Source organism: Engraulis encrasicolus, chromosome 5 (assembly GCF_034702125.1).
Source record: "Engraulis encrasicolus isolate BLACKSEA-1 chromosome 5, IST_EnEncr_1.0, whole genome shotgun sequence".
In the NCBI taxonomy this organism is placed as follows: Eukaryota; Metazoa; Chordata; class Actinopteri; order Clupeiformes; family Engraulidae; genus Engraulis; species Engraulis encrasicolus.
In genome coordinates this window covers 32,847,502-32,862,501 of record NC_085861.1, presented here as the reverse complement: position 1 = coordinate 32,862,501, position 15,000 = coordinate 32,847,502, and the positions used below count along the sequence as shown (strand labels likewise).

General features: G+C 43.1%; 1 protein-coding gene across 1 annotated transcript in view; it reads left to right on the top strand.

Annotated features, from left to right (window-relative positions):
• The window catches only part of lars2 (leucyl-tRNA synthetase 2, mitochondrial), a 108,118-nt gene that overhangs the window by 52,453 nt on the left and 40,665 nt on the right, over positions 1-15,000 (top strand). Inside the window, exons 9-12 of the mRNA XM_063198146.1 lie at positions 1,849-2,008; positions 7,853-7,957; positions 8,721-8,836; positions 9,275-9,558. Coding sequence (XP_063054216.1) covers positions 1,849-2,008; positions 7,853-7,957; positions 8,721-8,836; positions 9,275-9,558 — 665 coding nt within the window. The remainder of the gene's footprint in view (positions 1-1,848; positions 2,009-7,852; positions 7,958-8,720; positions 8,837-9,274; positions 9,559-15,000) is intronic.

Genomic DNA, 15,000 nt, shown 5'->3' with positions numbered 1-15,000 from the left:
ACACACACACACACACACACACACACACACACACACACACAGACACACGAACACACACACAAGACGCACACCGCACCTTCTACCTGCACTAAACACATACACACACATACACACACACACACACACACACACACACACACACACACACACACACACTGCTGCTGGTGTACTTGACAGACCTTTTTTAATATTTATTTTCTTCAAAATGCTACTATTACCATGTCAGAACGCTATAAAGGACTTTTTTTAGGAAAAGCACAAAAGCACAACAGATACCTCTTAATGTATGTCCTCTACAAGTCTTCTGTTGTCCAGTCTTGCACTTTAAATGTCTGTATGAGCACTGTCTATGTCCATACTGTCTTAAGTCCATGTATAAGTACTGTCTATGTCTATACTGTCTATGTCCTTACCTAGATTAGTCTATGTCTAATGGGAAAGCAAGAAATGTAATTTCAAATTCTTTGTATGACCAGTGCATGTAAAGAAATTGACAATAAAACCTACTTGACTTGACTTGACTTGACTTGTAAACCAAACCAACAATGGGGTTCTCTAAAAATACAGAAGTGCAGGTCTTCAGAAATTGAGTTTTTGGGGGTTTTGCATCTGAACTCTTCATATACACTCCATTGTCTCCTCAAACCCTGATAATTTTCCATTAGTAGAACTGTCTAAATCAGACATGCTGTAGCTGAAAATGAATTTCCAACTGCTTGTGTGTTGCTTTCTATCTGCATAGAGCCACTGATTCACCACCTTAAAAAGGTTTTCAGTGTGGATAAGGTCAGGAGACTGAGGGTCCGTTCGAAACAAGGAAGGCAGCTGTCCTTCCAGTGAGCTGGACATCGAGCCATGAAGTGTGGATCGAAACGAAAAATTGCTTTATTTCCTCCCTTGGCAGTTGACTGCATTTGTGGGCGTAACGAGGATATTTGAGGGCAGCATCAGATGCTGACTTCGCTGCCTTGGTACCCAACATGCTGTGCGCCACCTCCCTCTCAACCGGAAACCTGAAAAACAAGCATGGCTACTACCCAAGCTACTACCTTAGCATACTCTTTATTCTGACACTTATGTATGTAGATCGAACGGATAAATTAACATTGTAGTATCTAAATATGCTGTTGCTAGATGTATTTATAGCCTATTTTACGATTCCGGCGTCTGACGATCATTCACCGTTCAAATAGCATGCGTAAGCTAAGCGCTAACGTGATGAACGTAACTCCCACCATAGAATCGTCGTAACATCAAATGCGCAAGGCAGCGCACTCGTTAGTGCCGTTCGTAACGGCTGCCTCATCAGCTAACTTCACCTATCTGATCAGTGACCTGTTTATGTAGGAGGAGAGTCATCGAGTCACTGCCTTCGGTTTCAAATTGACCCTTAGATGGTCAATCCATGAATCGCTTCCTCTTGAAGGGGTAAGAAGGATACCACAGGCTCACACAAATATGATATACACCCTGACAATTGAGTGTAGTTGGTGACTGACCATCATTCTCCTCCTGTCCTGACCAGGCTGTGCTGAGCATGGTACTGTCCTCACAGGCAACATTGGCACAGCTGCCCCCTGCATACAGGAGACAGGGGTTATAGGATAGGTTGAATTTTATTGTTATGTCTATGGTGAAGGTGTGCGTGTGTGTGCGCGTGTACGTGCGTGTGTGCGCGAGAGAGAGAGAGAGAGAGAGAGAGAGAGAGAGAGAGAGAGAGAGAGAGAGAGAGAGAGGGAGAGAGAGGGAGAGAGAGAGAGAGAGAGAGAGAGAGAGAGAAAGAGAACATAAGCTTTTGATCTACACACATTTTTAATAATTCCTGACGTGTCTGCTCTGTACTTCCAGCTGGACGGAGAGGAGACAGGGGAGGTCCTGGAGGCCTACACCCCCACACCAGAGGCCATGTTTGGGGCAGCGTACGTGGCCATCCTGCCCTCCCACAGGCTGCTCCATGGATCCAGCCCTCTCAAGGCCGCACTCACCAGGAACCTTCAGCTGGGCAGGGGTGAGGTCATGCACATGCATGCCATGCACGCTCACACACAACAGTACAGGTGAACTGTTTTAGGCCTGTCTAGGACACATGTCAACACTGTTGAGATTTTTTTTTAAGTATACATTTTTCTGCATATTGAATGGTTCATGTAATCAAATTATTATGCTGCTGTCAAATCCTGCTCTAAGTGCGATGCGATACCAGTCGTTCATGTGGACACACTGGTACAAGTGTCTTTTATAAGTGTATTTCTGTTTGTCTATGAGTTGTGTACTGTTTGTTTTGTGTTATTCCTTTTTGATAGTGGACCTTGACTCTGGAAATAAAGTTGATGATGATGATGATGATTACTAAACAATTGAACTACCTGAACTAATATAATTGACTTAAATTATGGAAAAACACAGATAAAAAAGTTCACACTTACACATTCCACACATGCGCATGCACATCCATGAATCTCATTCATAAATCCAGAAAATGTATGCACAGATGTATGCAGACCATGTTCTGTATCTATGGTTCAATGACGTTTTAGTCATAGCGCACTTACAATTTTTTTGTTTGTTTGTTTTTAAAGGATTGTCTAAGACGCATATTCATGGTACTACATCAATTACCAATTACTAATTAATTTATGAGGATTATGTCTGAGCCTAAACATTCTCATTGACCCCTATACTGTATATACACAGAGACACATAAAGGATGCACACTCAAGGACATACACAGTAGTTACACTGTGGAACCCTATGTGCTGTGATCTGCAGTATTTCTGTCTCCGTTAGACATTTTATCTGGGTATGTGCTTCCTTGCACTTGAAAGCAATGGACTGATCTACTTGACTGTCTGCTGGTTGGCTGCCGCTAATTTCTGGGCCATTAGTGGTGTGTGACCAAGAACACACCTACTAATACATGATATCGTCTTGGTAACCCAGGTGGGCCATACGAATCACTAACTTGGGGCATATACAAACCCCAACTCCATATGAGTTGGGACGCAAGGTTAATTGTGAACAATAACAAAATACTGCCATTTTCAAAAAGTCTGGTTCTGTCATTAGTTGGAGAATGGTACAAAGAAGACATATCAGCCATCAAAACTGACCAAAATTATTGTTTTGGGAGATATTCATGAAGTTGTAAATCCAACGCGTCTCAAAAGAGTTGGGACGGGACAATAAAAGGCAGCAAATGTTGAGGAAGACTAAAAACAAAACAAAAGACAAAACTTAACAGTTAATAGCATTAAACGATGAGATGATTTTATATAAAACAGTGTTGATTCCTATCTTTGACATGATTTCAACAGCTTAAATGGTAGGTGTATTCCTTGTCATATTTTGCAATGTTTTCCTTTCTGTTGTGCTTACAGTGTGACAGGTCTTGACCAAAACCCAGCCATTTTATGTCCTGCTGGTCCTTATGTTGGAGTTAAACTGTTAAAACATAGTAGAGAATGCAATTTGTCCTTACTGTGTGGCAGTAATTGAAGGTCTCCCTTCAAAATATAATGCACGAGTGGCTTTTCATGCTGTTCAAAACCCATTTATTTCATTCAGTACTGTATTCAATTCTACAAGTGAGTTAGAACAGCTTTACTAATGTACTACTGCACCCACATACCATCATGGAGGCTGACTTTTGAAGTTAGCACTAACACAGGTTGCATGGTCAATTTTTACTGTAGCACAGGATGTGCAAGACTCTATTATTTTCAAAAAGAATTGACTTCTGCAACTTCTGCTGACTTCTGTAAGCAAAGAACAGTTTCCCATGTCTTCTGGGTCTATTTCAAGTGAGCTTAGGTGGATAGGGGAATGTTAAACCCCTCTATCATTTGCACACATGAAGCGTCCTTAATATGGTCAAGTTTTCACTAGCTGTAATTCTCGGAGTGCTAGAGTGAGACTACAGCCAATATATATTTCATGATGTCATGAACCTATACAATGATTTTAATGACAAAAATATGTCTTATATACACTCAATCACGGTAAATCCAGGGAATTCAAAACTTTAGAGTAGAGTAGAGTAGAGTAGAGTAGAGTAACTTTATTGATCCCCAGGGGGAAATTCAGGTATCCAGTAGCTTACATAAATACACAAATACACAAAAGCCCACATGGACATTTCAAGACAAAAATAAACACAGGAATAGTCATCAGGGTGGGGAAAATAAAATAAAATAATAGAGATAAATGTAGAAAAGGTAATTGTGCAAAAAGACATTCTGTGAGTTGGGATAGACCAAAGCAGAAAAAAAAACATACTCTGTCAGTTAAGGTAGACAACAAGTGTTGATGGATACATCTATGATATAGTATAGTATGTAGAAGTAGGCAGTGTACAGAGTATGATAGGGGTTGAACATTCTTACAATGTCACTGTAAAGTACAGGTGTTTTAGGCAAGCACACGCACACACACACCCACACACATGCACACACACACACACACACACACACACACACACACACACACACACACACATTTATGTAATAACTATGGTAATTGTTCTCTCTGCATCTTTAATTCTGAGTAACTCAGCCTCTCTGTGATTGTCTTATACCTGGACACTCAAATTGTTCATCAGTACAATTCATTTTGAAATGTTCTTCCTTGTTGTTTTAACTTGTTTGGATGTTTATAACATTTCACTGATCCCCGTCCCAACTTATTTGAGACGTAGTGCAGTTATCAAATTAGAAATGAGTACATATGTCCCCTAAAACAATATTTTTTCTCTGCTTTAACACTTGATATGTTGTCTTTTCACTATTCTCCATCTAAGTAATGTATTGAATGTTTTGAAAATGATAGCATTTTGATTTTATTCTCAGTTTACCAAACGTCCCAACTTCACCGGAGTTTGGGTTTGTATACTCAGCCTGTGCTCCAAAATTCAGGACAAGCACCATTGAGCATTCTGTCTCAGACATTTTGCCTGGATGTGTGCATCCTTCCTATCCACGTGGATGAAGGAACTTCACCTTCAGCTAAACCTCACCAAAACTGAACAACTTAGGTTTCATGCTGCCACCATATCAGACACAATATGGGCTCAGCCAATGTCGCCCCAAATAAGGTTGAAAGAACCCTTGGTGTCATGATTGATGACCATCTATCATTCTCTGACCACATATCCTCGGTTGCCCGGTCGTGATGCTTCTCACTCTTCAATAAACAAAAGATCAGACCGTACCTGACCCAATATGCCATTCAGCTTCTGGTACAGGTCATGGTCATTTCTCACCTCAACTACTGCAACTCTCTCTTGACTGGTCTTCCAGCTTGTGCAATAAGACGCTTGTAAATAGTCACAAGTTTCAAGTGATCATCCAGCCCAAAAGGTCGCGTGTCACGCCTCTTTTTGTAAACCTGCATTGGGTGCTGGTGTCCACTTGAATTAAACACAAGGACCTGACCATTGCCTACAAAGCTACTGCAGGTTTTGCTCTGGCTTACTTGAAGGCTATACTAAAGCCATATGCTCCTTCCAGGGTATTGTGTTCCTCCAGTACCAACCGTTTAGCCTTGCCCTCTGCTCACACAAGGCGATCCCAGTCCAAACGTTACTTCTGTCATTGTCCCTTAATATAATGGTGGAATAAGATGCCAGTTGCTACAAGAGCAGGATCATCCCTCTCTCAACATTCAAGAAGCTTGTGAAGATCTCTTCAGAGAGAACTTCCCTGAATAACAAAAAATCTCTACTCATCTCTAAAACAGGGCACTTACTTAACTAAACTCAATAGGTCCACCACAGTTCTTATAGTACTGCTCTCTGTCTGTTCTATCAAGTTCAAGTTCAAGTTCAAGTCAAGTTTATTGTCAATTTCTTTACATGCACTGGTCATACAAAGAATTTGAAATTGCGTTTCTTGCTCTCCCATGCAGACATAGACTAATCTAGGTAAGGACATAGACAGTATAGACATAGACAGTACTCATACATGGACATAGACAGTATGGACGTAGACATTGCTCATACAGACATTTAAAGTGCAAGACTGGACAACAGAAGACTTGTAGAGAACATACATTAAGAGGAGGTATTTTGTTGTGCTTTTTCTAAAAGTCCTTTATAGCGTTCTGACATAGTAATAGTAGCATTTGAAGAAATAAATAATTAAAAAAGGTTTTTATTAAATACACCAGCAGCAGTATGTGTGTGTGTGTGTGTGTTTGTATGTGTTTTGTGTGCGTGTGTGTGTGCGTGTGTGTGTGTGTGTGTGTGTGTTTAGTGCAGGTAGAAAGTGCGGTGTGCGTCTGTGTGTGTGTACCTGTGTATGTGTGTGTGTGTGTGTGTGTGTATGTGTGTGAGTATGAGTTGTGTGTCAGTGTGTGTATGTTTGGGTTTAGTGCAGAAAGTGCAGTGTGCTTGTGTGTGTGTGTGTGTGTGTGTGTGTGTGTGTGTGTGTGTGTGTGTGTGTGTGGTGTGTGTGTGTGTGTGTGTGTGTGTGTGTGTGTGTGTGTGTGTGTGTGTGTGTGTGTGTGTGTGTGTGTGTGTGTGTGTGTGTGTGTGCGCATGTGTATGTTTTGAGTTAGTGCCGGTTGAAAGTTCAGTCACAGATGTAGTAGTGCAGGTGGAATGTTCAGTCGCAGATATGGTGGTGGGGATGAGGGGGGGGAGCGTTGTCAGTGGCCTGGCTGGCTATCTTGCTTGTATACTGCTATACTTTGTGTTGACCCCACACTCTGTGCCTGCTTGAATGTCTTCTTTGTAAGTCGCTTTGGTTAAAATCGTCTGCTACAGTAAATGTAATTTAATGTATTAGAGAGGTACTCCACACTCTTTGCAAATGTGTGTGTAATTTCGTTGGTGTTCCCTTTCACCTGTTTGTTTTTTATGCAGCAACTTGTGTGGACAATGGCAGGGTAGAGGTGATTGCATTGTCTCTTTGCTGCGTTTAATTGGGAATCCCAGCAGAGGTTTTCTCCTCTCTCTCTCTCTCTCTCTCTCTCTCTCTCTCTCTCTCTCTCTCTCTCTCTCTCTCTCTCTCTCTCTCTCTCTCCCTCTCTCTCTCTCTCTCTTTTGCTCTCTCCCTCTCTCTCTCTCTCTCTCTTTTGCTCTCCTACTCTCTCTCTCTCTCTCTCTCTCTCTCTCTCTCTCTCTCTCTCTCTCTCTCTCTCTTCTTCTCTTTCTATCTCTCTCTCTCTCACTCATACTGTCTCCCTCATACTGTCTCCCTCTCTCCCTCTTTCTAGTTCTCTGTCTTTCTCATGGTGCCTCATCCTTTCTTTTTTGTCTGTTCCTGTTTTTCTCTTTCTTTCCCTCTCCCTCACACTGTTTCTTTTGCTCTTTCTGTCTCCATCTCAGAAGTACAGAACATAGCTGTAAACGCTAACAAGAGCCCAGGAGAGACCCAGCAGCTAATTAAACAGTCCAGCCTAAAATGCAAATCCCAACTCTCTCTCTCTCTCTCTCTCTCTCTCTCTCTCTCTCTCTCTCTCTCTCTCTCTCTCTCTCTCTCTCTCTCTCTCTCTCTCTCTCTCTCTCTCTCTCTAGCTAATTAAAGGTCTGGCCTGTGATGCTAATCCTGTTAGCTTCCTGTCATATTCACTGGCTTTCTCCACTCTGCTCCTCTCGGAACGCTTCGTAAACGCATTCAGCCAATCAGCGTCGTACGTCAGCAGCACAGGAAGAAAGGGGCTTAATTTGATTCGTTGCCAAGATCACAACATCAACCTCTTTAGTCCATGGCGCCGAAAACCTCAGATTGCATCTTTAAAAAAAACAAAAAACTGCTGTCCACTATAGTGATGAAGCCAAAAGCCAATACCGCAATGAATGGATTTTTTAAAGTGCTGTCTGATGTGCTTTGGCCTTTGACCCTTTGTCTTCCAGATTGCCTGACGGAGGTCACCGCCTGGAATGTGTTGACTGGTCAAGAGATGCCTGTGGTCGTATCAGCCCAAGCCGAGTTTGAGGAACACTTGGACACAGTGATTGGTGTGTTTTGTGTGTGTGCGTGTGTGTGTGTGTGTGTGTGTGTGTGTGTGTGTGTGTGTGTGTGTGTGTGTGTGTGTGTGTGTGTGTGTGTGTGTGTGTGTGTGTGTGTGTGTGTGTGTGTGTGTGTGTGTGTGTGTGCCTGAGCGTGTGCGTGTGCGTGTGCGTGTGTGTGTGTGTGTGGTGTGTCAGTATGTAGCCTATACACACACACCTCAGTATATATACACACTTGTGTGTCTATGAATATGTGATAGAGGGCTTTTTTGTATTTTGTACAGTACATTACAGTGATTTACAGCACTGTACAGACCATAGTTTATGAGAATCTCCCTAAGCGTCTTGGGTCGTGTGCTGCATGGTGTTTCTCTTAAGCCTCCCAGTCCTTCATACATGTACAGTATATGCCTTCTTGGCAAGATCATAGTGTTTACATAATCCGTGGATAAATCCTCTGTGTGTTACACTCTCTCAGGAGACTCCTGTTGCACCTGTGTGTTTTCGTCTATATGTAGTTAGCTGGAGGCACAAGACCTCATGCAGTACCTTGTGTGTGTGTGTGTGTGCGTGCGTGCGTGCGTGCGTGCGTGCGTGCGTGCGTGCCTGGTGTTCTTGTTTCTCCCTTGCTAAGATGCTCCCTTGTGGTTATTAGGTTGTGGAGGGACACCTTCGGTCTCTTGATACCTTAACACGTGTCTTTATGCATGCATGCATCTGTGTGTACGTGCATGTTTAATGCTTTGCATCTCTGTTGCACCGTTGTTAGGTATTCCAGACGCCAGTGAGGAGGATGCATCAGTGGCGACGGCACTGTCACTGGATTGGCTAACAGTCATCCGCACACAAGAAGACGGTTCCCAAACACTGCTCAACTCTGGCCAGGTCTGAGCCCACTGCCCCACAGACACACTCCTCATCACTTTACATTATATTAGAGGACATTTGTCCAAAATGACTTACAAAGAGGACATGCATAGCAGGAAAACAGACTACAGCAATTAACAGGTAGTACCAAAGCAAAGCGTGGCAATATATAAAACACAACATAGGAAACACTTACATTTGCACATTTGCCTGTCTCTTCCATTCAAGCCAGTACCAGAAGTCAAAATATAAAATTTTGGACATAGACATAGTTTCTCAGTTTGCTACTTTACTGAAAGTGCCTGTTAATAGCTGCGCAGGGAGGAACAATTGATTTGGTAATGTGTACAGAATATGGTACTGAACTGAAACATTTTGAAGGTTGTTTATTAATAGTGATTGCTTGTAATGGTAACAAAATGACAACAGTGTTCTGTTGCTGTTTTGTTTGTGTAGTTCACAGGCCTTACCAGGGAGGAGGCTTTCGACTCCATCACCCAGAAAGCACGCGAGGTGAAAGCAGGCGGTCACCTGACCAGCTCCAAGCTCCGCGATTGGCTGATCTCCAGGCAACGCTACTGGGGGACTCCGATTCCCATCATCCACTGCGGCTCTTGTGGCCCGGTGGCCGTGCCAGAGGAGGAGCTTCCTGTGACGCTGCCCAAAGTGCCCGCCCTCACGGGAAAGGGGGCGTCGCCACTGCAGTCCGCCCAGGAGTGGATGCACTGCACCTGCCCCAAGTGAGTGAAAATGGTGTGGGTGTGGGTGTGGGTGTGGGTGTGAATGTGAATGCATGTGATTTTAGGTAGTGTATTTGTACATGTATGCGCCTGTGCGTGCATGTGCATGCGTTTGCATGCGCTTCTGCATGCGTGTGTGTTCACGCATGTAGGATTAGATACACTGCACCTGCCCCAGGTGAGCTACAGTAGTGGCTCAGCAGTGGCGAGGAGTACAGAGAGGAAAGGACTTCTTATGATCAGTGGCATGCAGAGAGAGAGAGAGAGAGAGAGAGAGAGAGAGAGAGAGAGAGAGAGAGAGAGAGAGAGAGAGAGAGAGAGAGAGAGAGGAGAGAGAGAGAGAGAGAGAGAGAGAGAGAGAGAGAGAAAGAAAGAGAAAGAAGGATGGAGGGAGGGAGGAGGGAGGAGATAGATGAGAAGAGAGAGAGATTTGGAGAGAGCTAGTGCCAGGAAAAGAGAGGCAAAGAGAGAGAGAAGAGGGGGAAAAAGGAGAGGCAGCAGGAGCCTGTTGTTCCCCAGGGCCAAATGCCATCAGTACCACCGACGCCGCCCTGTCTGCCAGTCCCGGACTAGCAGCTAAACAGCATGCATGGGAGGGTTTAATATGACCACACTGCCACTTTTTACATCTACGCTGCAGACATGTACAACGAAGTGTGTGTGTGTGTGTGTGTGTGTGTGTGTGTGTGTGTGTGTGTGTGTGTGTGTGTGTGTGTGTGTGTGTGTGTGTGTGTGTGTGTGTGTGTGTGTGTGTGTGTGTGTGTGTGTGTGCGTGTGTGTGCGTGTGTGTGTGTGTGTGTGTGTGTGTGTGTGTGTGTGTGTGTGTGTGTGTGTGTGTGTGAGTGTGAGTGAGAGACTGCGTGTTGGTGTTGGTGTTGGTGTTGGTATGGGTGGGTGCGTGCAGGTGCATGGCTCAGATGTAGGTTCTATGTATAATGAATGTGCAGTTTATGTCTACATTGTGATGATATGCACCAGTGGTGTAGTCTACTTATGTAGTGTACTTTTATGGTGGCTATACTGTATATTTGAGCATTTTTTGAAGTGCGTATACTGTATATATTTGTGCTATTCAAAACAATGGATCAATCAATTTTAAGTGGGTATACTGAAATTTAGGTGTGGGTATACTCCATATACCCGCATTCTACGTAGACTACACCACTGATATGCACTGGGTATGCAGTGGTTCTATGTATAATGAATGTGCAGTTTAGGTCTACATTATGACGATATGCACCAGTGGTGTAGTCTACTTATGTAGTGTACTTTTATGGTGGCTATACTGTATATTTGAGCATTTTTTGAAGTGCGTATACTGTATATATTTGTGCTATTCAAAACAATGGATCAATCAATTTTAAGTGGGTATACTGAAATCCCTGAAATTTAGGTGTGGGTATACTCCGTATACCCGCATTCTACGTAGACTACACCACTGATATGCACTGGGTATGCAGTGGTTCTATGTATAATGAATGTGCAGTTTATGTCTACATTATGACGATATGCACTGGGTATGCAGTGGTTCTATGTATAATGAATGTGCAGTTTATGTCTACATTATGACGATATGCACTGGGTATGCAGTGGTATTTAGGTGAGCGGGCCTGCCGGTGACATAACCCTGTGTGATTCTGATGTGGTGCCCAGAGATGCCCAGTGAAGCCATCGCTTCCAGAGTAATCTTTTTTAGGATTAGGATTATGATTACTGTGTGCTCTTTCTCACATGAACCCAAACAATTAACTCCATATAGCAGCCTACAGAGTTGGTGTGCGAATGTGGGAACCTGTATGTCTTGTCTATCACTGATTCTTGAGAGTTTGGCAATTCTGTTGAAAATCAACTACATTTTCATGAACAAAATGAATCCAAGTAAAGACCAAGGGGTCTGTTACACAAATGTACAGTTGTTTGAAATATTTGAGTGTAATTACTTTTCATGGCTATAAACCTGCCCACACCCTGTAAAAACAGCTGTCCCAAGGACAGACGACATCATTTCAATTGACTTGAAATATAAAAATCACTGATGGAATTGAATAACATCACCATGATGTGGAAAACCATATTGAAGTGGTTCTACAGATATGCACATAATGCGTGTAAAACAATATTTACAATTCGTTCAAAATGTGTCCAGCATATTCGTCACCACCGTCAGATTTTCTTTTAAAGACAATAAAATCAGGTATTGTCATTGTCAGTCATTGTCATTATTGAGGACCCCTTTTCAAACCTTTAGCTGTACTGCATACTTCACCATCACTGAAGCTCCTGTACGTTTACTATTTTCTCCTCAATTTGTTAATTTGTTTGGACACTAGTACTGTCCCAACCATAAATTGTCAACACCATCAGGGGTTTTAATAGTATTATGTTACATTAATGTTAAGTAATATATACTTTTTCAGAAGCTGTATGAAGCAACTAAGAAACAGAGCGAAAATGGAATGGCTAATGTGAACAAATAATGCATAATATGTAAAAGAGGTTTTTTTTGTCTCACACCATCAGACGTCACCACAGTCAGATTTTGTTCCGCTCATTATCTTGTTCCATATTTTACTAAATTGTTCTAGTTAATGAAACATTTCCAGACATGTTAGTAATAATTGTGATTCAAACTTATACTCTAGCCTCCACTGAGGTGCATTTGGAGGGTTTTTAGTCACAAAACCTGGCAGTGGTGACATCTGATGGAGTGTTTTACATGCTTTTGACAAGTTTTAAGAATATGCTTACAATAAGTATCTACAATTATGCTGAATTGTTAAAGTAATTCGCTGTAATACAGTAAACATATTTTTTTACTTCTAATTTTGTCTGATGCTGTTGACAAAACCAAGATAGAGCCTATTTTATGAAAAAGACCTCAGTCTACGAGGATATACCATATTATTTTGTAATTCACTTTGGGTTTTTTTCTTTCAAGATTAGAACCTGTTTTAGCCACTTTCTCAAGAATCAGTGCTATGTGTATGTGTATTTTGAAAGCGCGTTGAGTCAACTTCTTAGCTGTGATACTGCGCTATATACGAAAATACATTTTGTTGTTGTTGTAGAGTACGGTAGGTATGCAATGCAAATTCTACCTCCAGTCTAGCATATATCATTGAATTGTAGTAGCTAGCCCCAAACTAGGGGTGTAAATAATATTCAAAATGCATCGATGCATCGATCTTGCGGCCGACAATTTAATCAAATCATATCTTATCATGGGGCATTCTTAACTATCAAAAATAATTAAATCCCTGCTTTAAGAAATCGACACTGTATCGTCATGGAGGCTGTGATTTACTACACCCCTAGCCCCATTGCTGTGTTTTTTCTGAATAGTGGTTTCAAGCAGGGCTTTGAACCGGTTCAAGGAACGAAAACGAAAACCAGGAACTTTTTGTATTTTACAGGGAACAGAAACGAAACCGGAAACTTTATTATTTTTTATGTTCTGGAATGGGAACACATATCTAAAAATAATGGTAACCGGTTAATACCGGTTAATACCGTTCCTCAAACAACAAAAAAGTAATTATTTTCCTGCGCACGTTACCATGACGGCTGAGGTTCACGTCCTGTGCGACATCAGACATTCTCTGACTGAATGGAGAGAGAGCTGTGTATTACAAAGTCTCCACTCCACATCTTAAATAAGACAAACCACTGTCATACAACAGGACAGAGTTTCCATTGCATCATTGTAAGACATTGCAGAGAAGCGCGTGTAAAGTGCACCGAGAATGTTCTACGTTATTGGGCATCCATGGCCGCTTCAAATCACAAACTCACAATGTCCATCATAGCGCTCCCCGTGACCCAAGTCAGGGTGGAGCGCGCATTTTCATCATTGAGGTTTATTCTCCGCTTCTCCGCTTAGGTCGTCCCTGAATGACAAAATTCTTGAGGATATTCATTTCATCCGCTTGAATAAACTGTTTGGCTCATTTGCACTTCCGTCTTTCTTGGTTAATTAATGTCAGTTAGGCCTATGGGGAGTAAACAGCTGACAGGAATGAAATTAACCGTTCCGGGAACAATATTTTTTTGTTCTAACCGGTTCGGGAACGTCAATTTATTGGTGGAACTCATAACCAGAAACGTTATAACTCTGTTTCTGTTCGGAACGGAACGTTTGGGAAAAAAATAACGGTTCAAAGCCCTGGTTTCAAGAGGTCTGCACTAGGTCTGCAGTTGATCTAGACTAGGTCTGTGGTGCTTTTGGAGTGAGCTGGTCTGGAGCTATCATAATGGGGTTTCAAGTTTAGGCCTGCGGTAGATCTAGACTCGGTCTGCAGCGGTTTTGGAGCTGTGGAAATGGCCCCTTTCCGTAATGGTTTCTAGGCTGTGTAGATCTAGACTAGGTCTGCAGTGGGCTCTGGAGGGAGAGGGTCCGCAGCTGTGGTAACCTTGTTGTTGTCAGAAGTGGTTTCAAGTGGTCTGCATTACAGCTGCAGTACAGTACATCTACGTAGATCCAGGTTCGCAGTGGGTCTAGAGTGAGGTGGTCTGGAGCTGAGCCATGGACCCAGATGTATCTGAGGTGGTTTCTAGATCTAGGTCTGGAGTGGGTCCTACAGTGGAGTGGCTCTGGAGTGAGATGGTCAGGAGATGCAATAATAACCCAGATGTTTCTGAAGTGGTTTCCAGATCTAGACCGGGGTCTGGAGTGGTTCCGGAGGGGTCTGGAGCTTCTGCAATAATAACCCAGATGTATCCGACGTGATTTCCGTATGTAGACCGGGTCTGGAGTGGATCTGTAGTGGCTGTGGAGGGAGGGGATCTGGAGCAGTGGTAATGACCCGGTGCCATCAGACGGCTCTGCTCTGCTGACATCCTCCTCCCTGGAGGCTCTGCTCAGGATCTCGAGATAATGAAGTCTGTCCAGCCGCCTCTGAAAAATGAGACACACACACACATGCAGCACGCACGCGCACACACACACACACACACGCACGCACACACACGCACACACGCGCACACACGCACGCGCGCGCGCACAAGCACACACACACACACACACACACACACACACACACACACACACACACACACACACACACACACACACACACACACACACACACACACACACACACACACACACACACACACACACACATTTTCGTACTCACTGTCTTTCTCTCTCTCTCTCTCTGTCTCTCTATCAGGCACACACACACACACACACACACACACACACACACACACACACACACACACACACACACACACACACACACACACACACACACACACACACACAGCGCTGCTGTCCTGTGGGTGTATAAATAGACGCGTGGCAGTCGGAGTGTGACATGCGGTTATGTAATACTTAAGCCAGCGCAGCGCAGCGCAGTGCCACCATGATAGGTGGACCTCATGATATGGAATCGCCCCTCACCATCCCTCCTTCTCTTTCTCTTTTCATTAGTCGCTCTA